General features: G+C 27.3%; 7 protein-coding genes across 11 annotated transcripts; 5 read left to right on the plus strand and 2 right to left on the minus strand.

Moving 5' to 3' along the window:
- The first annotated feature begins 108 nt into the window (after window positions 1-108).
- On the plus strand, window positions 109-927 carry SmD1 (small ribonucleoprotein particle protein SmD1). Its single transcript, XM_027341918.2, has 3 exons — window positions 109-254; window positions 318-375; window positions 456-927. Exons 1-3 carry the CDS (start codon window positions 241-243, stop codon window positions 765-767), a joined length of 384 nt encoding a protein of 127 aa, XP_027197719.1. The 5' UTR covers window positions 109-240; the 3' UTR covers window positions 768-927.
- A 15-nt stretch (window positions 928-942) lies between these two features.
- LOC113792012 (uncharacterized) lies at window positions 943-3,787 on the minus strand. 5 transcript variants are annotated; one of them, XM_075824773.1, is made up of 8 exons: window positions 3,560-3,782; window positions 3,361-3,432; window positions 2,930-3,263; window positions 2,609-2,869; window positions 1,938-2,537; window positions 1,570-1,875; window positions 1,345-1,503; window positions 943-1,269 (listed from the first exon to the last, which is right to left on the minus strand). In XM_075824773.1, the coding sequence occupies exons 3-8, from the start codon at window positions 3,197-3,199 to the stop codon at window positions 1,057-1,059; spliced, it is 1,809 nt and encodes a 602-aa protein (XP_075680888.1). In that variant the 5' UTR covers window positions 3,200-3,263; window positions 3,361-3,432; window positions 3,560-3,782; the 3' UTR covers window positions 943-1,056. The 5 variants fall into 5 exon arrangements, with proteins under 5 accessions (XP_075680888.1, XP_075680889.1, XP_075680890.1 ...); XM_075824774.1 differs by having other exon boundaries at window positions 3,077-3,263; window positions 3,560-3,775; XM_075824775.1 differs by having other exon boundaries at window positions 2,609-2,812; window positions 3,077-3,263; window positions 3,560-3,774.
- Window positions 3,788-5,031: 1,244 nt separating this feature from the next.
- Window positions 5,032-5,652, plus strand: e(r) (enhancer of rudimentary). Its single transcript, XM_027341930.2, has 3 exons — window positions 5,032-5,245; window positions 5,308-5,428; window positions 5,499-5,652. Exons 1-3 carry the CDS (start codon window positions 5,158-5,160, stop codon window positions 5,617-5,619), a joined length of 330 nt encoding a protein of 109 aa, XP_027197731.1. The 5' UTR covers window positions 5,032-5,157; the 3' UTR covers window positions 5,620-5,652.
- Window positions 5,653-5,882: 230 nt separating this feature from the next.
- On the plus strand, window positions 5,883-7,241 carry LOC113792036 (serine beta-lactamase-like protein LACTB, mitochondrial). Its single transcript, XM_027341906.2, has one exon. It carries the CDS (start codon window positions 5,987-5,989, stop codon window positions 7,211-7,213), a length of 1,227 nt encoding a protein of 408 aa, XP_027197707.2. The 5' UTR covers window positions 5,883-5,986; the 3' UTR covers window positions 7,214-7,241.
- A 4,324-nt stretch (window positions 7,242-11,565) lies between these two features.
- LOC142646289 (uncharacterized) lies at window positions 11,566-14,000 on the plus strand. Its single transcript, XM_075824784.1, has one exon. It carries the CDS (start codon window positions 13,119-13,121, stop codon window positions 13,998-14,000), a length of 882 nt encoding a protein of 293 aa, XP_075680899.1. The 5' UTR covers window positions 11,566-13,118.
- A 1,433-nt stretch (window positions 14,001-15,433) lies between these two features.
- RnrS (ribonucleoside-diphosphate reductase subunit M2) lies at window positions 15,434-17,086 on the minus strand. The gene has a single exon (XM_027349500.2). It carries the CDS (start codon window positions 16,731-16,733, stop codon window positions 15,618-15,620), a length of 1,116 nt encoding a protein of 371 aa, XP_027205301.1. The 5' UTR covers window positions 16,734-17,086; the 3' UTR covers window positions 15,434-15,617.
- A 1,128-nt stretch (window positions 17,087-18,214) lies between these two features.
- Window positions 18,215-20,853, plus strand: LOC113799097 (translocating chain-associated membrane protein 1-like 1). The gene is made up of 6 exons (XM_075824780.1): window positions 18,215-18,626; window positions 18,742-19,157; window positions 19,224-19,561; window positions 19,634-19,744; window positions 19,815-19,958; window positions 20,028-20,853. Exons 2-6 carry the CDS (start codon window positions 18,858-18,860, stop codon window positions 20,326-20,328), a joined length of 1,194 nt encoding a protein of 397 aa, XP_075680895.1. The 5' UTR covers window positions 18,215-18,626; window positions 18,742-18,857; the 3' UTR covers window positions 20,329-20,853.
- Window positions 20,854-20,932: the final 79 nt, after the last annotated feature.

Raw genomic sequence — 20,932 nt, forward strand, 5'->3', positions numbered from 1 at the left:
AAGGCTTTGCAAATTGTTTTGTCTTGTCTCATTTTCAAGAATTTTATAATTAAATTTATTTAAAAAAAAAATATTTCCGAAATTTTTGTATTTTTTTTCGCCAGAAAGTTTATTGGAAATCTTTTATTCTTCTGTCGGCATCAATGAGCATGTGATTAGTATTCAAGTGAATGAACCAATAAATTTGTCAAATTTCAATTTTTTTTAATCATTTTTTTCATTCCATTCAATTTATCAATCATGAAATTAGTTCGGTAAGTCATTTAATTAAAGATGATTTAGTTTGTTTTCATAATTTATATTTTTTCATGTTAAAGATTTTTGATGAAATTATCACATGAAACGGTGACGGTTGAATTGAAAAATGGTTCTGTGGTATGTTTTATTTCTTTGGAATTCTCTTTGATTTTTTTCGGTAATTTACTAACTGGTTTATTTTGATTTGATAAAAAAAGGCACATGGAACTATTGCAGGAGTTGATGTTGCGATGAATACACATCTTAAAACGGTTAAATTGGTCAACAAAAATGGCGCTCAACAAACACTGGATTCGTTGACCGTTCGCGGTAATAATATCCGTTATTTTATATTACCAGATTCATTACCATTGGAGACATTATTGGTTGATGATACACCGAAAGCTAAAGCAAAGAAACGTGATATGGGCAGAAGTGGTGCTAGTGCTGGACGTGGTGGACGTGGCCGAGGCCGTGGTCGTGGTCGCGGCGGTATTGGTCGTGGTAGTGCACCACCTCGAAAACGTTAAAATCAAATAATTACGTTCATCATTTTAGTAAAATCAAACACCACCATCATTATCATCATCATCATCATCATGATTATTCATTAAAAATGAAATTTGTAATTTTCTCACAATTTTATTTTGAATAATAAATTTTTTTTTTTGGTTCAAAATGAAAACGATATTTTTTTTTGGTGTATCTTTAATCTACCATTGTGTGAAAGAATTTCTCTATATAAATTGTTTATCTAAATATAATTATGATTAATCAATAATAATGAATATAATGAATGTGAATTTTTGTCAATAATTTTTAGAATGGTACGAATGAAATATTTGAATGTAATGTTTCTGAAAGATGAGTACCAGCCATTTCATCCAATACATCCAATGTTGAATTGAATACGCTACCGGTTAGCATATTTAGATCGGAGAATGATATCTCTTCAAATTCTTTACCAACTTCGGCATATGATCGTACAAAATCGACAATAAGCAAGAAATTTTGTCCCAATGCTGCCAATATCTATTAATTATAATTATATTGATGATAGTAATTTCTATGTTCATTTTTCGAAAAAAAAATAAACTAAATACTTACGCTAGCATATGTTGTATAAGTAATTTCAAATACATCTAAACAATAGAATCCGATAGTTGGTCCAGATGTTCGTTGAATAAACATACGTAGCTGAATCTGTAATTCTACAGGATATTTTTCAAACGTTACTCGAATCAACCTTCCATATGGCTCATGTGCCTAAAATTTTGAAATTTAAAAAAATGATGATTGACAATGGAATTTTTTTTTGTTCAAATCACATACCCTATTTGACATGATTGCAGCCGAAACTGATATTCGAGTAATAATATAACCGGCTAAAAGTGCCACACCAAACATATAAAGTCGTACGATAACAAGATTGGCGGTAAAAAACGCCTGAAATGAACTGAAACAAATAACAGCCACCAAAAAGAAATAAGTGGACATAAGATGTGATGACCAGAATTTATTATATTCAGCTACTTTCAAACATAAAGAATTATGTTCAACTAAAATATGATGTAATAATGCAACACGTTCATTTGCTTTCAAACGTTTATTGATGATAATTTCGATATCTTCATTCACCTATTTAGATTTAAAAAGAAAATTTTTTCAAATATTTTTTAGATTCTTTCAATTTAATTCACCTTTTCATAGCGGATACGGAAATAATAACATAATGAGTTGAAAAAAACTACACAAATATATGAATAGGCGCTGATCAAAAATGCCCAGAAAATCTGTACCAACGTCCAGAAAAGTAACATAATATTATACCAATTTTTTGATTGTGGATCATGATAACTATTCCATCGATGTCGTAGCATGCCCAATGTTTGCAATACAACAATTGTCAATATCATCAAAGCAAAAGCAAAATAGAAACGCCACATTGATATTGAATATTCAAACCAGGAATTTAACATCGGTTCACTTAGACCAAAAGATTTGGGTGTCGATTCACCACGAAGAACACGAAATGGTTCTAACCATGATAATGGTCGCTTACGTGATATATTTGGACGAAAGTTTCGTAGTATGGCAACCATATATACTGACCATATGGTTAATACCATAATCAATTGACGAAATGGACGAACACGTTCACCTTCGCCTAACCATGCTCGAAGTTCAATATCTTCGATAAATGCCAACATAAGATTTCGAGCACAATATATATAGGCAACGAAAAGTAAAACATTATCATAAAGTATTTGTTCGGATCCCAGTTTACCGCGTACAGTTCCCTGATTGAAAAAAAAAATTGTATCAGAAAACAAATATGAATGACCAAAAACATTTTAAAAATTTTCCATACATCGAACCAATCTTTAATGGCATGTGAAACAATAGATGAATAATTGAAATATACGGACATCATACGGACACGATTCGAATCCAACATGGTTGACATTTCTTTATTATTTACATTGAAATTTCCAGCACCAACAGCCATCGTTTTTTTTGGATCACTATCGTTAATCAAATTATTACCATTATTTATATTCATTCGTTGATTATTCTTTTTCATATAATCAGAAATATCCGAATTAATAATGTTATCAGTATTGAATCCGTTCTGTGTTGTATTAAAAGATTTATTTATATTTAAATTATCATTATAATTTTTGTTTTTTACATAATGATCATCGATTCGATTATTTTCCGGTAATTTTTTTGTTGTTAAATAATTTTGTTTGTTATTTATAATTGTTGTTGATGTTTGAGTGATATTTTTCAAATTATTGGTAATGATCATATGTAATAAATCATCATTCAATCTTACTTTATCAGTTGTATCATCACTGTTATTCGATTTAATTGAACCAGTTGGTGATTCGATACGATTTAATGGGCTACGTGCAGGACGTCCCATCACATCCACTTTATTGTTGGCTGAAAGAACCATCTTTATTTAACTTTTGAAAATGTTTTTTTTTGTTTGTTGTTTTTTATTATGATGATAATTTAATCTAGGATTTATTCATTTGAATCAACAAAATTATTATTTTTTAGAATCACCCACACACACACAGACAGTTTTCAACAACAACAACAACAAAAACTTACCAGCTTTGTTAAAATAAAGAATTATGATGATAATAATGATGGCAATTCTTCATAATAATAATAATAATAATGCTAAGGGATACAAATAATGGTTATACCGATATAAATGGCTAACTTGATTTCTTGATTATAATATTGATAATAATAATATTCTTTACAAACTATATTTGCCTAGAAAAAAAATCATTACTACACTTACATTTGATTGATCGAATTTGATGATCAACAACAACAACAACAACAACAAAAGAGAAAAGGAAAAATATTAGAAAAAAATCGGTGCAAGAGACTACTTTGATTCGAAGAAAGTTGAATCAAAAGTATCTATGAGTGGTGGTGTGGTGAATGCTTGATGATTATGATTATTATTATTATTATGAATATGAATTCTACAGAAAAAAAAGGTAGTTGAAATTTTTATTTTCCTTGTAAAAAAAAATGAATGCAAGGAGCAAGATATGGTCTATTCTATAGATTCGTTCAAGTATATTCTAATGATGAAAATAAATGAAGATCGTTTCAAAACGGAAATAGTCAATGAATGAAAAAGAAACGTAAATAATTTTGATTATAAAAAAAATGTTAATGATCGTAAAGTATTTGAAAATGAATACCGATTGTTTTTTTGCATGTGTGTACACAGAGTGAAAAAAAAGTATGATAATCGATTTTCAATAAATTTTTCAAATAGGAAGAGACTTTATGCAAACTTAAAATTTTATAAATTTTTTCATTTATTTTATTCTTCTAAAGATCGTTTTGGAAACACTATTCTCGAATGAATGAATTCAAATATAAATTTTTCATCAAGTTATAAGCAAATTTGAAAAAAAAGAGAAACCATATAATTCTTAATATTCTCATAGCTGAAAAATGTTTTATTTTTTTGTTCTCTTCATCTAAGTAAATTGAAAGTTTGAAAACAAATATATTCAAAGTTATAAGTAACTATGAAAATTCAACATGAATGCTATGTTTGTTCAAAAGTGGTTTTGAAAATTTTACTGGGGTTTGTTTGGAATCTGTTTTCATCATTTGTCGCTTGCCAACGCAAGCTTGATGATCGTTTGAAGTCGTTTTTTTGTTTCCTTTCCACTATTTTCAATATTATTTTCGTTTTGAAATAAAAATTTATAAATTTAGAAGGAAAAAAAAGTTTAAAACAAAAAAAAAAAAGAAGAATGATAATTCATTCCGTTTCCATGGCAGAATCATGAATTTTCTCTCTTTTTTAATCGATTGTTTTTTCTCAAGGTACTTTCGTAAATGAAAACAATTGATTTTTTAACGAATTTTTCTTTGGAATTTTTTTTTTATAAATGTTAAAGTGATATTATGATCAACAATTCTGTTTATTAACTGTTTTACCGTTTATGGAAAAATTTTGAAAAACAAAAAAAAAATTCTCTAGATTTGTCGATATGTATTTCCGTTATGAATTTTTTTTTTGTTTTGTTTCCAAAATGAATGATTTCGCATCAACCATAGTAACAATCAACAAAAATATGATAATTAGGGTTTCCTTTTTTTTCATTCTCAGAATTTATTAGACATAATTATAAGGAAATTGATTGCAAATTGGATTATACAGTTGTTAAAATTTAAAAATAAGGAATGCAAAAAAGTTTCGATTTTTAAACTATCGATTGTTAAGCGGTATCGATTGTTAATAGCTCAATTTTGAGTTGATTATCACACATCTGAATCTGAAAAATTCTTTATACAGAATTTTAGTTTTTTTTTTGAATTTCTTAAAACAAATTTTCATTGATTGATTTTTGAATCAATAAATTAATTATGGCTCATACAATAGTCCTATTTCAGCCAGGAAAATTAGAAACACGTACTTATTGGGATTTTGAATCATTGAATGATGCACTCGAATGTAAGTTGTAATGATGGTGGTATTTTTTCCAAGCCAATCATTTTTAATATACAATTATCTAGATATTTGCCATCTTTATGAATTACATTTAAAAGAAGATAATCCTGGATTGACAACAATTACCTATGATATCTCACAGCTATTCGATTATCTTGATTCATTAACCGATCTTAGCTGTTTAGTGTAAGTGATTTGGATAAATTTTTCTAAAAAATAAATTGATAATTCTTTATATTTTCATCATAACTATTAGATTTCAACGAGCCGCAAATCTTTATGCACCATTTCCACGTGATTGGATCAAAGAGAAAATATTTATCTTTTTAAAACGTGAAGCAAGTAAAAATTCAAATACAAATAAAATGCAATCATAATTTAGGTATAGGTCACAACATTTTCAAATTTCACTCAATTTTGTACTATATCATTATCATTGCATAAAAAACAATTTTCTATTGTCATGTCTACCGTTAATTGATCAATTGATCAATTTGATCGCATTTAAACACACACACACAATTATACATACTTGTAACAATCATAATGATTGAATTGAAATAAATAATCAATTGATAATTAATTTAATCTAAGATAGCCTTGTTTTTGGCAAAAAAAAAAAAATGATAAAAGAAAATCAACTCGACAACCAGATTTTGGATTGGTTGTTGTTTTTCATAATTCCTTATTATCGTTTTATTTTTTCACTTTGTAAATGAAATTAAAAAAAAAGTTTCATAAAAGATGCATCAATCATCATTGATTTTAATTCTATTACTTTTAACCATTGATTTTGGCGATTCGTATTCATTTGATTGGAATAAATTACCTAAAGTTAATCGTTTATTTAAAAAATTTACCAATGAAACCAAAACACCATGTTTAACTGTTGGTTTACGTGTTGGTCATATGGATGGTTGGGTAGAATGGATTGATTCGTTTGGTTCGTATGCCGATATTGAAAATAATATTCCTTGTACAACACAAACAATGTTAAAAGTTGCTTCAGTTAGTAAAGCAATTGGTTCAGCATTGATTGGTCGATTAGTTGAACAAGGAAAACTTTCATGGGATTTAGATATATCCAATTATATTTCATATGATTTATTTCCCAAGAAAAAATTTGCTAATAAATCGGTTAATATTACATTACGACAATTGATTACACATCAATCCGGTATTCGACATTCACGTGAACAGGATTTTATGCATGATTGGGAATTTCGTATTAATAATTCAACACAGCTATTAACATGGTTTTCAAATGATCGATTATTATTTGAACCTGGACATGGTTATCATTATTCGAATAATGGTTGGTCATTGATTGGTGCTATAGTTGAATCGATTGAAAATCGACCATATCATTTAGTATTGGAAGATTTTATGCACAATATAATTGGTATGCCAACAGCTACATCCGAATCACGTGATCATCTAATAATGAATCGTGGTAGACAATATCGTATTCATAATGGAAAAGTATTACCACCAGAAATTGTCGATATACTACGTCCATATCCACATTGGCCGGCTGGTGGTGTTACAGCACGAATCGAAGATCTACTCATTTATGGTCAACAAATGTATTCATCATCATATGATATTCATTCGACAAAAAAATCACTTTTAAAACCGGCAACCATTAAAGAAATGTGGACCTATCATAATCCAAATGTTTCGATTACTAAAGAAAGTATGAAAATTTTCAACAAAACAATCCATAATATAAAATATCGTTATGTAATGGGATGGGAACGACGAGAATTTCCTTCAAATGTTGAACATGATCAATCAATATTGAATAATTTAATTTATCTATCACATACCGGTGGTATAGGTTCAGCTAATGCAAAATTAGCCATATTTCCATCATTAAATTTTACATTTGCTATCATTGCTAATCATGGTTCATTAAATAATCAAATGGATCGATTAGTAATTGAATCATTGAATTATTTGTTTGCCTAATCAATCTCAATTGAATTTATCAATAAAATGAAATTTTTGATGAAAAAAAATTTACCCATTGACCTAGTGTTGTGAATAATTCATTCATTCAAAACAACAAAAAAAGATGGCCATTCTATATACAAGCTCTATAGCATATATAAATCAATCCAGAAAAAAAAGTATTAAATTCCAAATTTTTATATAGGAAATTTGTTCCATAAAACTTGTCCTCACAAATTTTATTATATAGATTATAGACGAGTAAACAACAACAACAAAGTTATTCATTATGGTTTGGTAGTAGATCAATTATTGTTGTCATCATCTAGAATTTGACTATTTGGTAGTTTATTTTTATTTTTTTTGCTCATTTATTTTTATTCGTTAGATTTGTCCTTGCCAAAAAAATGATTGATTAAATCATTATGATTTGTTTGTTGTCATTTGTTGTTCATTTTGAATAGTAAGAAGAAATAATTTTGAAAACAAAACAAAAAAATTCTCATTATAATTCTCAAATGTTGAATCGAAAATATCGATTCTCAATTTTAATTGAATAATGATGGATATGATTGAATCATCAAAATTTATAAATAATGATAATGGTGGTAATGGTCGATTATTATCATCATCATCATCAGATTGGAAAAATGATCAATCATTATCGTTAAATATGATTTCGGATAAAAATATTGAACAACAACAGCAACAAACAATACATTCATCGCATAAAATTCAACCCTTATTTACACGTTCTACATGTAGCCATACAATATTGAATAGTCCAAGCTCTACATGTAGACTTCATGTTGTAAGTCTAAATCAACGACAATCAATAAATAATCGATCAAAAAGTATTGAACCAACATCATCCATGATACCGCAGATGATGAATCAATCAATTGATAATCAATTACAATCAAATAAAAGAACAATGTCAATGATATCAACATTACAACAAAATCCAAACAATAATGATCAACAACAAGCAACAAAAATTATTTCATCACCAACAAATACTATAACCGAATTATCATCATCATCATTTTCATCACCTAAATCTCCATGTCAGATAAGTTTTGGCTGTAATGTTATAAGTAATAATGATAATCAAATCAATGATTCAACAATCAAATGTTTAAGTTATCCAACAACAATCAATAGTACAAATTCTTATTTATTACAATCACCAACAATATTATCAAAAATATCATCAACATCACGAACATCATCAATACGATCACGTTCAATGCAATTATTTTTTAATAATGGTAACAGTCGTAAAACATTTCATTCACAATGTTGTTCAATTGATTGGCTTAAATTTGGTTTTAAATTATTATTATTATTTACAATATTATTTTGGCTATTTTCAATAATAACATGGATGTCAATAATGCCAAAAACAATGCCAATAAGTTTAACAATTATTACATCAATGATGACAATTGGTTTGATTATATCATTGGTTATACAATCAGAATGGCCATATTCATTTGAATTTATACCAAATGTTGATGATGATGATGATGGTGACACTAGCGATGATGATAATGATGACAATGATAGTGATGATGATAATAGAAACAAACATAACAAACGATCAACAAAATGTTTGATAAATAAAATAAATGGCTATAAAAATGTTGTCCAAAATTCAAATGATAATAATATTGATAATGGTATTATGATGATAAATGAAAAAATAAATCAAAAACAAATTAATAAAAATAATCGTGTAGAATCATATGATTCAGGTATTGGTTATTCGGATTCGATTACCATACAACAACAACAACAACAACAAAAACATCAACAGCCACAGGAAATAACTGTGATACAAATTGATAATAATAATAATGATCATCATCGTCATTAGAAAACAAAAATTTTGCCAAATACAAATTACAAATGGCCACCCGTATAATTTACTACAAAACTATTACTATTAACGGATAAAATTCCACAACGATGATCAAAATAAAATTTAAATTTTTTTAAAAAAATTCAAAAATGCACAATCATTAGATATTATTAGCTGAAATTCAATCCAAATGGAAAACAAAAAATGGACAATTCAATTTCATTATGGCTGATTCTCATGTCTTTCCTATTTGTTTTTGTTTATTTATTTATTTAATCATTCAGAATTTGTTTGCTGTTTTCATTGATTTTGTTGAATTTTTTTTATTAAATGAAATAAATTGTTATTAATAAAGAAAAATCATCATTATTCAAAACAAGTCATTAAACTCTGAAGGGAAAACTGATTTTTTTTCATCATCATGAAAAAAAGGTTTGGGAAAAAAATATATTTTTTCCCATTCAGATTAACTGAGGTGAAGATTCAATGTGTGATATATGGATTAGTTGAATGTTTGGCTCACATGAATTTAATTATATTTTTTGTCCGAAAAAATAAATAAATCAAAATTCCAATGTGAAAAATATGTTTTTTTGTTGATTTCGACTTATGGATGAGAAAAACAAAATAATAATAATTAAAAGGGAAAATAATCATCAGGATCATGATAATGAAATTAATTGTGAAAAAACAAGGTTAATCACAAGTTTTCATCATTCATTTTTGGTTTGATTTGTTGAGTGAAAAAAAATGGATTTTTAGCCAACCAAAAAAACTGACCAAAGATTATAATTGGAAAATTCAATGATTGTTTGGTTAAAATTTTTGTTTGTTTTTTTACAATTAAAACAACAAACAGAAAAACATTAATTATCTTTTTGTTTTTTTGCCAAAAAGAGAATTCCGCTGTGATAATTGAATCGTTTTTTTTTCGTTGTTCTTGTTAACTATTTCTACTCCACCTTTATGATCGAACATCAAGAAAAGGGATTTCAAATATTCTTGTTACCAAAAATAAACTAAACATTGGAAGAAAAAAAAAATTTGTGACTTAAGTAGGAATCATCATCATCATCATCATAGATTACAATGAATGAATGAATGACAAACGAAAAATTTCAATCACAACCATATTATTATCATGATGAATATTTATGAATTTTTTTTGTTCTCGTTGTCAAACTAAACCAAACCAAAGCAAAAAAACAAAACCAGATTATCATCAAACATTGTCGTCTTTCATGATCAACGGATCATAATAATCGGATTGATCAATCGGGGAAAAACGAATTCATTCTTCATCATTTGTTCATGAAAATGTCAAATGTCATATGAATGATGATGACTTAATGATAGTATCAGAAATTATCATTTCTGACAATGGTGACAAATCTATAATTTTATATTGGTTATATTGATAATTCTGTTTTGAGATGATGAGAAAAGAAAAAAAAAGAGTGAAAACATGCATGGTTAAGTTGAAGTAAAGAAGAAAAAAAAAACATTAACCAACTGAACTTGTAAATTTCATCTGTAAAAGGTCAAATATTTGTTGTTGTTGTTGTTGTTCATCCTTATCAATCGATCGAACCAATTCCAAATACATTTAGTTCAACAACAACAACAACAACAACAATCGAAATTGGAATTCAAATTGAAGAAATGAAAAAAAAGTGTGTAAAAGTAAGTAAAAGAGAGAGAATCAATTAGATACGAAATCTGTATAAATAAAATGGTCTTTTTTTTCATTTCACACGAATATTTTTTTTTCTGGTCAATTTTCTCTTTTCCAAAAAACAACATTTAGACGTATAGACATGATAAATATAAACTAAATTTTATTCAAATAGAAAAATGATTGTTTAGTTAAATTTTTTTTTCTGGATGGTCACATTTAATATCATTCGTTGTGTGTGTGGGTGGTTGGTTGGTTAGGGGAATACACTTTTTATCCACGTTTTGATGTGTAACGATGCGTTACGTGAAAACAGGAGGGGGAAAAAAGAAAATTTCACTACAAACACGGTTATTATTTTACCTGGAAAAAAAAATTTTTCATCTAAAAATTCTGATGATTTTTTCGGGTTTAGAGATTTAGCAATTAACGAAAACTTCACTTAAATGAAATGAAGTTTTTTTTTCTTTTGGCGAAACACTTAAATTACTTATAATTTTCTTTTACTTAACTGACTGGTACAATTTTTTTTCATTCAAAATGTAATGAAACAAACATCATTCATTGTTTAAAATGTTCGGAATAAATAAAAATCATAAATCGATATGGATGATTTTTAAAAAAAAACCAAACGAAACTAAAAAAGAAGAAAACAAAACAACAGAATAGCTACTGGTTTTTTTTTTTTTTTTTTGGTTTTGTTTCTCTTGAATACAATTGAAATTGAACTATAACCATTGCCATTGACAAAGATAAACGACTAAACGAAAAAATTTTTAATGAATTTTTTTTTAACAAAAACAAAAAAACAACAGCAGCCGAAAATCATCATCAATTTTTCAGTTTTGTTTCTTTGGTTGACCGATTTATTTATTTTTTTTTTTCGGGATTGTTTGTTCATTTTCAAAACGTTTGCTTTTAAAATCATCCATATTTTGTGTCTCTCTCTCGCTCGCTCGATAAATCCCATTTCTTTGTCATATTTTTATGGCTGAAAATAATATTTTAGTTGGCCGGTCATATTTATGAATCGGTTGAAAAATGACATTCATTCGGTGGTGGTGGTGGTGGTTTTTCTACGATCATTGATTATACGATAATGAAAAAAACGGAGAAGTCAATCATCAATTTTTGCTCTTATTTATTTTTAAATATGAAATATTTTTTTATATGGATCAAATGTTACGAATGTGACATGAATTAAAACATGGCCCAAAACGAAAGATTGAAATAAAAGTGAATGAAGAAATGGAGAAAAGAGAATCAAAAAAAAATTCTCACAATTATTATCAATTTCTTCTTTTTTCTTTTTGATTATTATGGAAAATTTTCTGGAATTATTTTGCCATTTGTTGATCATTATCATCATGAACGTGGAACATGATAATATTACAATAATCAGCAAAATTTATTATTGAATTATTATTATTATTATTTTCTCGGTTATTGATTGATTGAGAGTGAAATTGATCGATAAGAAGAAGAAAAACCAAAAAAAAGGAGAGAACGAAAGAACAGAGAGATTTGAATATTGTTGTTGAGAGTAGAGAACGATTTTCTAAATAAAAACATTTTACAATTTTAAAATTCACTTTCGAATCATTTGAAAAAAACAACAACAACAACAAAAATGTCTACAAAAATTCAACAACGACAACGATCATTATCATCTGGTCCATTTGTCTTTGATCACAGCAAACAAACACAAAAACGATTATAATCAACTATACCATTATAATAATGAATTTTTCTTGGTTTTGGTTAGTGAAACTTAAACCACAAACATCAATTGATCATCAGTAATTGTCATTTGACCGATTGTTTATTTATAAATAATTATAATCATCATCAAAATCTTTAATCATCTTTACTTTTCTCTAAAAAAAAGAAGAAAAATATTCATTCCAATTTTAGCTTCTTAAAACACATTATTTTTCTACTTACCTGTTTTGTTTTTTTGTTACCGCTGTTATTATTAAACGATTGTTTTTTCTCCAATAAACATTCACATCACATCATGAATAATACTTTTATGTTCAATTTGAAAATTTTCTTTATTTTTCATCATTTCTTCAACTACTCATATAGAATTCAATGATTCTCTTTTGCAAAAAAAACAGCAACAACGATAAAGATGATGATAATAACCATTTAAATACTTTCGATTTTGTTTGTTTGTCGGATAATAATAATAATATTGATTTTAGATTGTTTTTGTTCGACAAACATTCTCCAATAATCAAACAACATTTGATTATTATCATTTTGGAATTCAACCAATAATTTTATGTTCGATCGATGATATCGATAATATCGATAGTTTCAATATTTTTTTTTTAAATTTTCGATTGTCAATATCCTGATTCGATAATAATTATCTCAAAATGAATTGTAAAAATTTTTCGAAAATTTTTCTAATTTCATTCATCAATATCATTATTTTTAATTTTTATTCTGTTACGACAACTTCAACAACAACAACAACAACAACATTGATGCCAACAACAACAACAACAACAATCAAATCGATAAATAATTCAAAATTATTTAATCGTACAAATAATATTGTACATCATCCATTTAGAAATTTATTATTATCATCATTATTACGTAAAAGAAAAGAAAATGATAATTCTACATCATCATTATTATCAAAAGAATCATTATTATTATCGAAACCATATAATCCATACAATTTACAATCACGACGACAAGATCAACAACAACAACAACAACATGAAAATGAAGTTCGAAATTATTATGATAATATGAATGAAAATTCTAATGATAATCATTATCCATATTATCATACATCAAATCAAAATGTTTATATGCCAATTGCTACCTGGAATAATAATAATAATGATAATGGTGATCAAATTGCATCAATAAATTTAGCTAATGATAATAATAATCATCCGAATGTTTATTCATTATTAATGTCAAATACAATATCATCAATTCATAATGATGATGATGATTCATATCAACAACAACAACAACAACAAAAAACAACAACATCAAATTTAATAAATGATGCTGATGATGATGATGATGATTTATTACAAATGTCGGATACGAATCGAAAATCAAAAATATTATCTACCGGTAATCGATTTCATTCACCATCACCATCATCATCATCACAATCACAACATTCTATAAACAAACAAAAACAACAACAACAATCATCGCCATTAGGTATTATATTAGGTCGTCCAATGACAAATGGTTTTGATGGTCGTTTATATATACCGATCTTTTAGTAAGTTTACATTTGTCATTTGTTGATTATAATTTAATTTTTTTGTTGTTGTTCATCTTACCTCATTAGTCCAAAATCATGGATAGTTCCATCAACACCTGTTCAACGACAACCAATTCGAACAATTGTACCGATGCAATATTCATCATCAAATTCATATCATTCATATTATTCATATCCATCAAAATTTTTATATTCAAAAATAAACAATCCAACACCAACAATGTATCGACAATCACCAGCTGCATTTGAATCATTTATTGGACAAACATTTCAATTGCCCGATAAAACAACAACATTAGATACAAAAACAAATAACGAAATGGATCATCGTCATGATCCATCATCAATGTCTTTTATTCTTCAACAATTAGATCAAAATTTATTACAACAACAATATCAAGAAACAAAACAACAACAACAACAACAGATAAATGTGGAAAAAACTTCTAAACCAACGAAAAAAAGTTTAACAAATTTATTGAAATCATTGGGTAAATTTGCATCCATTTCACCATCATCATCATCATCATCATCGGAGAATACACGATCTTCTTCATCTGAAGCAATGATTGCCGATGGATCAGAACAAATCGAACCATATCATCCATATCCATTGAAACATATTGGTGGTCCATATTATGTTGGTCCACCTATTCTTGGTATTCATGATCCTGATGCTGAACTTAAGCTTGGTAAGCAATAATGATGGCAAAAATTTTTGAAATTTTAACAAAATTACTTTTTTCTTTGCATTTCAAAAGCAATGGCAGCTTCAAATAATGTTCTAGATCAAAATGGCGATGGATTTATGGATAATTTTTTGATGAATACCGCTGAAAATACTATGGATGATACTAATGATGATGTTAATTCATATTATTATGGGTTAGAACATGTTGACAATGAATTTACAACACCCACATTGATTGATCAATTCAATCCATCAACATCATCCATATTATCTCGTACCGAATCAAACATTCAAACACCATTAGAATCAAATAGAATTTCTATATCATCGATTAAATCAAATCGAACCATCAGAAATAATTTGAATCGTCAATCAAGAAAAAAATTTAAAACTACATCAAAACCAAATTATAGTTATCAAGAAGAAATAACATTGAATCCACTAAAATCCGTGATTGAACCATCATCATCATCATGGAAAGCTATTATATCGACAACAACAACGACATCGACAACAACCGAATCACCATTCAATAAAAATTCAATGATACCAATAAACATAACGAATATTAGTCCCCAATCACAATGGATACCAACGGTTGTAGCACGTAAACATAATTCACTCAAAGATACAAATGTATTCAAATTTCCAATTAGTTTTTAAAATTTAATTAATTAATTTTTTTTTTTAATTTAATCAAATCATTAATTATCAAAAATTTTTTTTTTATCAAAAACATTTTTTTTTTTACAATTTCGATAACAAAACAAAAATTTGTAGATATCAAGCAAAAATTATTAAAAAGTTAATCCATTAATCAATCAAAAAAAAAATGAAGAAATAAATTGATTGTCGTCTTGTTTTCTTTTTTTTTCACCCGCATTTTGTAAACATGATTAAGTTAATTAAAATTTTTTTTTTTGATTAAAAATCAGCATCGGTAACAAATACCTGATCTTCAGGTCGTGACATGACACCACTTTTTTGATATTCGGCAACACGTTTTTCGAAAAAATTTGATTTACCTTCTAATGATATTTGTTCCATAAAATCAAATGGATTTGTTGTTTTATAATGTTTTTCACAATCTAATTCAACCAATAAACGATCGGCACAATATTCAATATAATCGGACATTAATTTAGCATTCATACCGATCAATGATACTGGTAATGCATCGGTAAGAAATTCTTGTTCAATATTAACAGCATCAATAATAATTTCAACAATTCGTTGTGATGATGGACGATTACGAATATGATGAAACAAAAGACAGGCAAAATCACAATGTAATCCTTCATCACGTGAAATCAATTCATTTGAAAAGGTAAGACCAGGCATTAGGCCACGTTTTTTTAGCCAAAAAATTGCTGCAAATGAACCGGAAAAAAATATTCCTTCAACAGCAGCAAATGCAATTAAACGTTCGGCAAATGTAACCGAATCATCTTGTGTCCAACGTATAGCCCATTTAGCTTTTTTCTCTACACAAGGTAGATTACGTATAGCATTGAATAGAAAATCTTGTTCATTACGATCCGATACATATGTATTAATCAATAATGAATACATTTCTGAATGAACATTTTCGATAGCAATTTGAAATCCATAAAAACAACGTGCTTCTGGTATTTGTACATCACGAATAAAACGTTCAGCTAAATTTTCATTAACAATACCATCACTTGCAGCAAAAAAAGCCAATACATGTGAAATGAAATGTTTTTCATTCGAATTTAATTTATTCCAATGTACAAGATCATGGCTTAGATCTACTTCTTCAACTGTCCAAAATGATGCTTCAGCTTTTTTGTACATTGTCCAAATATCATGATATTGAATTGGAAACAAAACAAAACGATTTGGATTTTCACGAAGTAATGGTTCATCATCCAGATCGAAATTTCGATCTGATTTTACAAACGATTTGGATTCGGATTTTTTATTATCAACAGCAGTGATGATCAATTTCTGTGAAAATTCATCCAAATTAAATCCATTATCAATGGAATTGGTGGATGTTTGAGTTTCATGTGGCATTGTGTGTTTTATTAGTTGAATAAAATTCGAAAAAGAATTTTCAAATGCAAAAAAAAACAAAAAAGATTCGATTCGAATTGAGAAATTCGTTAACGATTGAATCAAAATGTATACAAGTGAATAGAACACATTGAAGATTTATATACTCGCTGTAAAATACGAGGTTTTTGTTTTTGTTTAGCCGCCAAAAATTTTAAGGCGGGAAAATATATTTCATCGTCAGGTCGATCACTGTGGTTTATATCATTGAAGAAACAATAGTAAAAAAAAAGGCGCCAATTTTTTTTAAGGGTTGTTTTGCAACCGATCAAGCAAGTTATAAAGCGCGCGCTAATTTTTGGTGAAAATTTCCAATCCAAAACAAACACTCATGTGAACAGATAACCAAAACAAACAGAAAACAATTGTTTCGAAATTAATAGTCACAATGTATTGTGAATTGTATTGAATTGAATTACCGGCAAAATTTTCAACATGCATAACAATCAAGTGATTGTTTACGTAAATATTTTCATTGTGACCGATTAGGATACGTGAAATTAACGAAAAAAATGAATTTCATCATCGATCGTTGTTTTTTGTTCCATTTGACGATGATTGAACTTTATTTATGTTTAGCTGTGTCGACATCTAATGGAATATTTTCGATTTAAATATTTTCGAACGTTTTTTTTTTCTTAAATCAGGTTTATTTCGAACGTTTTTTTTCTTTTCTTATTTTGAAGATTATATTTATTTCCGCAAACAAAAAAATGAAACATTCATTGAATTTATCAAAATGTAAAAAACAACCGAAACAACAATTTTAATCAATTCTATTGTAACTTTGATGATATCACCTAAAATAAATGAGGTTAATTTGTGACAATAAGAAAAAAAGATTGTTTTTTTCATCAAAAACGAACGACATCGCAGATTCATCATTCATTCGATACAATTTCAATTTCAATCGAAATAATCAATGAATTTGACACCTTTTTTTTCGTTGTTGCCACTTTAAATAAATCCGGTTCCATCAAATAAACAATCGGACATTGGTCTTTGATCGAATGTTTTTCTCTAAAAAAAAGTTTTTTTTTCAAAATAAGACTCGTTCATCCATCCAGACAGTAACGGAAATAACATTTGCAAGTGAGCCGGTTTCAATTTCAGAAAATAAACTACTTTCTAAATATATGAATGATTGCAATTGAAAAAAATTCTTATCGATAGAATGTATTCATCAATCGATCTAAGAAAATCAAAACGATTTTTGGATAATGAGAAAAATGAAATAAAAAAAACATTTTTGTACATTTTATCAAATAAAGATGGCACATCAATCATTTTCACTCTATTTTTGCGCTCACAATCTCCATTCAACATCAATGGTAAATATATAGAGACTCTCCTTTTGATATGATATTCATGCTATTTTATGCTTCGTGGCGTCTGCTCATCATCATCATCATCATCATCATCAAACTCCGATCATAGAAAAAAAATCATATATTATGTGGACACAAGAAAAAATAAGCTATGTGTCAGTCTTTTTTTTTTTTATTTCACTGGCTGTTTATTGTGAATGAAAAGAAAAATAATCATCCAACACACGACGGCGATACACGTCAACAATTCTTAGATTTTATATAATTTTTATTTAAATTTTTAAAAAATCTTTCATTTCTTGCCCGCTTTTTTTTAGTAATTAATTAACTAATTATTGGTTTTTCTTTGCTCATTTTAAATTTGTAAGAAATTTTTTTTTCTAATGAACAACTCATTTATATTTTCATTTGATATTTGTTTGTTGGAATAATTTTTTTTTGTTTTTGAAAAAATTCTTAATATTAATATCGATATTTTGAATGAAAAGAATCTAAGAATTTATGCCGCATATCAAATCAAATAAAGGTATGTTTCATCAGTATTTTTTTTACTGAATTTCTAATAAAATTGATTTTCATTTTTCTTTTTTTTTAAATATTTTTCCACGTTTCATTTCGGACGATTCTATCTGCAATTCCAGATTTTATTGATTATAATTGGAGAAAAATCCATCGATAAAACAACGAAACAAACAAGTGCAAAATAAACGTTCCAATTAATACCAAAAAAACAAAAATATACCCGTTTGAATCAAAAATGGCAATTAAACGTCGTACCGGTTCGACTAAATCACCACCAATATTATCACATGAATTTTTCATACAAAATCATGCTGATATTATTTCCTGTATTGCTATGATTATTGTTGTATCATTATTATTTCAAGCTACATCACAATATGCTGCCTATTTTGTTGCATTACAACATAATACAACCGAAATATTAGGCAATCCAATGGCATTATATTCAAGTGGACCAAAAGATATTTGTGTTATATTTTTCTATTTTTTAATCAGTATCGTCATACATGCCGTTGTTCAAGAATATATTATCGATGTATGTAACGTTTAATTTTTAAAAAAAACTTATTCAACAATATGATAATAATTTATTTATTTATAGAAAATCAATCGAAAATTACATCTTTCCAAAACAAAACATTCAAAATTTAATGAAAGTGGACAATTACTTGTATTTTATCTACTATCAATTATATGGGCCGGTGAAATATTACGTCGTGAAAAATTTCTTTTACCATTGCAACGAATTTGGTCGGATTATCCGGAAAAACATATCGAAATGCCCTATATTAACAAATATTATTTTATCGTACAAATTGCCTACTGGTTACATGCATTTCCTGAGCTTTATTTTCAAAAAGTTAAACGTGATGAATTGGTTCATCGTGCCACTTATGCATTTTTGTATTTGTTCTTTTTCATCGGAGCCTATTATCTGAAGTATATTAATTTTTAGATATTGCCTTTTTTCAAATATTAATAATATTTTTTCATCTTTATTATTATTTTTAGTTTCACAAAAGTTGCATTATGCCTTTCATTGTTTCATTATCTTTCCGAATCATTTTTCCATCTATCACGGCTTTTATATTTCTCCAACAAAACTAAACTTCATGGTTATGTGTATGTATTAACTTTTTGTTGATTATAACCAATTGATTGACTTTTTTCTTTTTTTAATTTCAATTTCTAGTTTTAATATCTGGAATGTAGTATTCGTATTGGTACGTTTCTTATCCATCAGTCTTTCTGTATTAACTTTCTGGTATGGTTTTGCTGCCACATCATCATCATCGATCGATGTTGATGCTGGAAATTTCAACACGCCATTGATTCGGTAAACTTTATATTGAATTTAATAGATGTAATTCTTTTCAAACATTTTTTTGCTTTAAACTTATTATAGTTTGCTTTGTTTGGCTCCTATTGGTTTTCTTCAAGCATGGATGATGTTAAATTTTATTACATACCATATGCAACGTTTACGTGAACGTGCAGCCGAAATAGCACGACGAAAGAAGAATGCCATTCAACAGCGTCCACAAAAGATACCTGATGCTGATCTAGATGATCTACCGGAAGTAGATCAACAACAATCAACAGCTAATTCAAATCAAATCCTTCAATCGAGCCCAACCACTGCTTCCGTATCTAATTCATCCAAACTTCATTCGCCAAAATCTTCGGGAAAATTAAAGATCAAATAAATTCAAATTCTCCTTAAGCGCTTAATCCAAATTATAACCAAAAAAAATGATCAAGAAAGTTAAAACTAAAAAACCAAAAGAAAATTGACCACGAAAAGCTGAAATTTTATTCGTTCGATTTTTCTTTCTATACAAATATATACTCCCACCTGTATCCACATTCGATCAACAACTGAATACAAGATTATTGGATTTCACTTTTATCATTCCCTTTTCTTTCAAATTAAACAGCATCCGTTCTTTCTCTCCCTTACAAGCAATCTCCCACCTAACTGTTTTTTTTATCAAAGATGATGATGAATTATTATATTTTGTTAAAAATTTCTTTTCTTCTTTTTTAATTATTAATATGCATGTGTTTAGCATGATTTTGCAATATACCGATACACAATAATGGTCATCGAAGAAAATTTGTTGACATTTTAACAAAAATTAATATATTTTTTTTAAATGTAATCATGCCAAAAAAAATATTAAAATCAAATTAAAGTTATTTTAAAAATTAAAATTAATTGAAATTATTCATTCGGTCACATTTTTCCATGTTTTCCGTCAAAATTACATTGAATTTGATTATTTTATTGCAATTCTATTTGTTTTTGTT

This window comes from Dermatophagoides pteronyssinus, unplaced genomic scaffold, assembly GCF_027571235.1.
Source record: "Dermatophagoides pteronyssinus isolate colony J.1.1.1.1 unplaced genomic scaffold, Derpt_VIB-CSIC_2022.12 sq0002, whole genome shotgun sequence".
Lineage (NCBI taxonomy): Eukaryota > Metazoa > Arthropoda > Arachnida > Sarcoptiformes > Pyroglyphidae > Dermatophagoides > Dermatophagoides pteronyssinus.

What these genes read in the sequence shown, in the direction of transcription:
- LOC113792012 (XM_075824772.1), bottom strand. Translation starts at nt 3,199, where the DNA reads ATGGTTCTTTCAGCCAACAATAAAGTGGATGTGATGGGACGTCCTGCA. An exon ending in TCCGTATCCGCTATGAAAAG is followed by an intron (nt 1,876 to 1,937) that starts GTGAATTAAATT and finishes AAATCTAAATAG; the next exon opens with GTGAATGAAGATATCGAAAT. An exon ending in CTTATACAACATATGCTAGC is followed by an intron (nt 1,270 to 1,344) that starts GTAAGTATTTAG and finishes TATAATTAATAG; the next exon opens with ATATTGGCAGCATTGGGACA.
- LOC113792036 (XM_027341906.2), top strand. Translation starts at nt 5,987, where the DNA reads ATGCATCAATCATCATTGATTTTAATTCTATTACTTTTAACCATTGAT.
- RnrS (XM_027349500.2), bottom strand. Translation starts at nt 16,733, where the DNA reads ATGCCACATGAAACTCAAACATCCACCAATTCCATTGATAATGGATTT.
- SmD1 (XM_027341918.2), top strand. An exon ending in AATTGAAAAATGGTTCTGTG is followed by an intron (nt 376 to 455) that starts GTATGTTTTATT and finishes TGATAAAAAAAG; the next exon opens with GCACATGGAACTATTGCAGG.
- LOC113799097 (XM_075824780.1), top strand. Translation starts at nt 18,858, where the DNA reads ATGGCAATTAAACGTCGTACCGGTTCGACTAAATCACCACCAATATTA. An exon ending in ATCGGAGCCTATTATCTGAA is followed by an intron (nt 19,562 to 19,633) that starts GTATATTAATTT and finishes TATTATTTTTAG; the next exon opens with TTTCACAAAAGTTGCATTAT. An exon ending in ACTAAACTTCATGGTTATGT is followed by an intron (nt 19,745 to 19,814) that starts GTATGTATTAAC and finishes TTCAATTTCTAG; the next exon opens with TTTTAATATCTGGAATGTAG.
- LOC142646289 (XM_075824784.1), top strand. Translation starts at nt 13,119, where the DNA reads ATGAATTGTAAAAATTTTTCGAAAATTTTTCTAATTTCATTCATCAAT.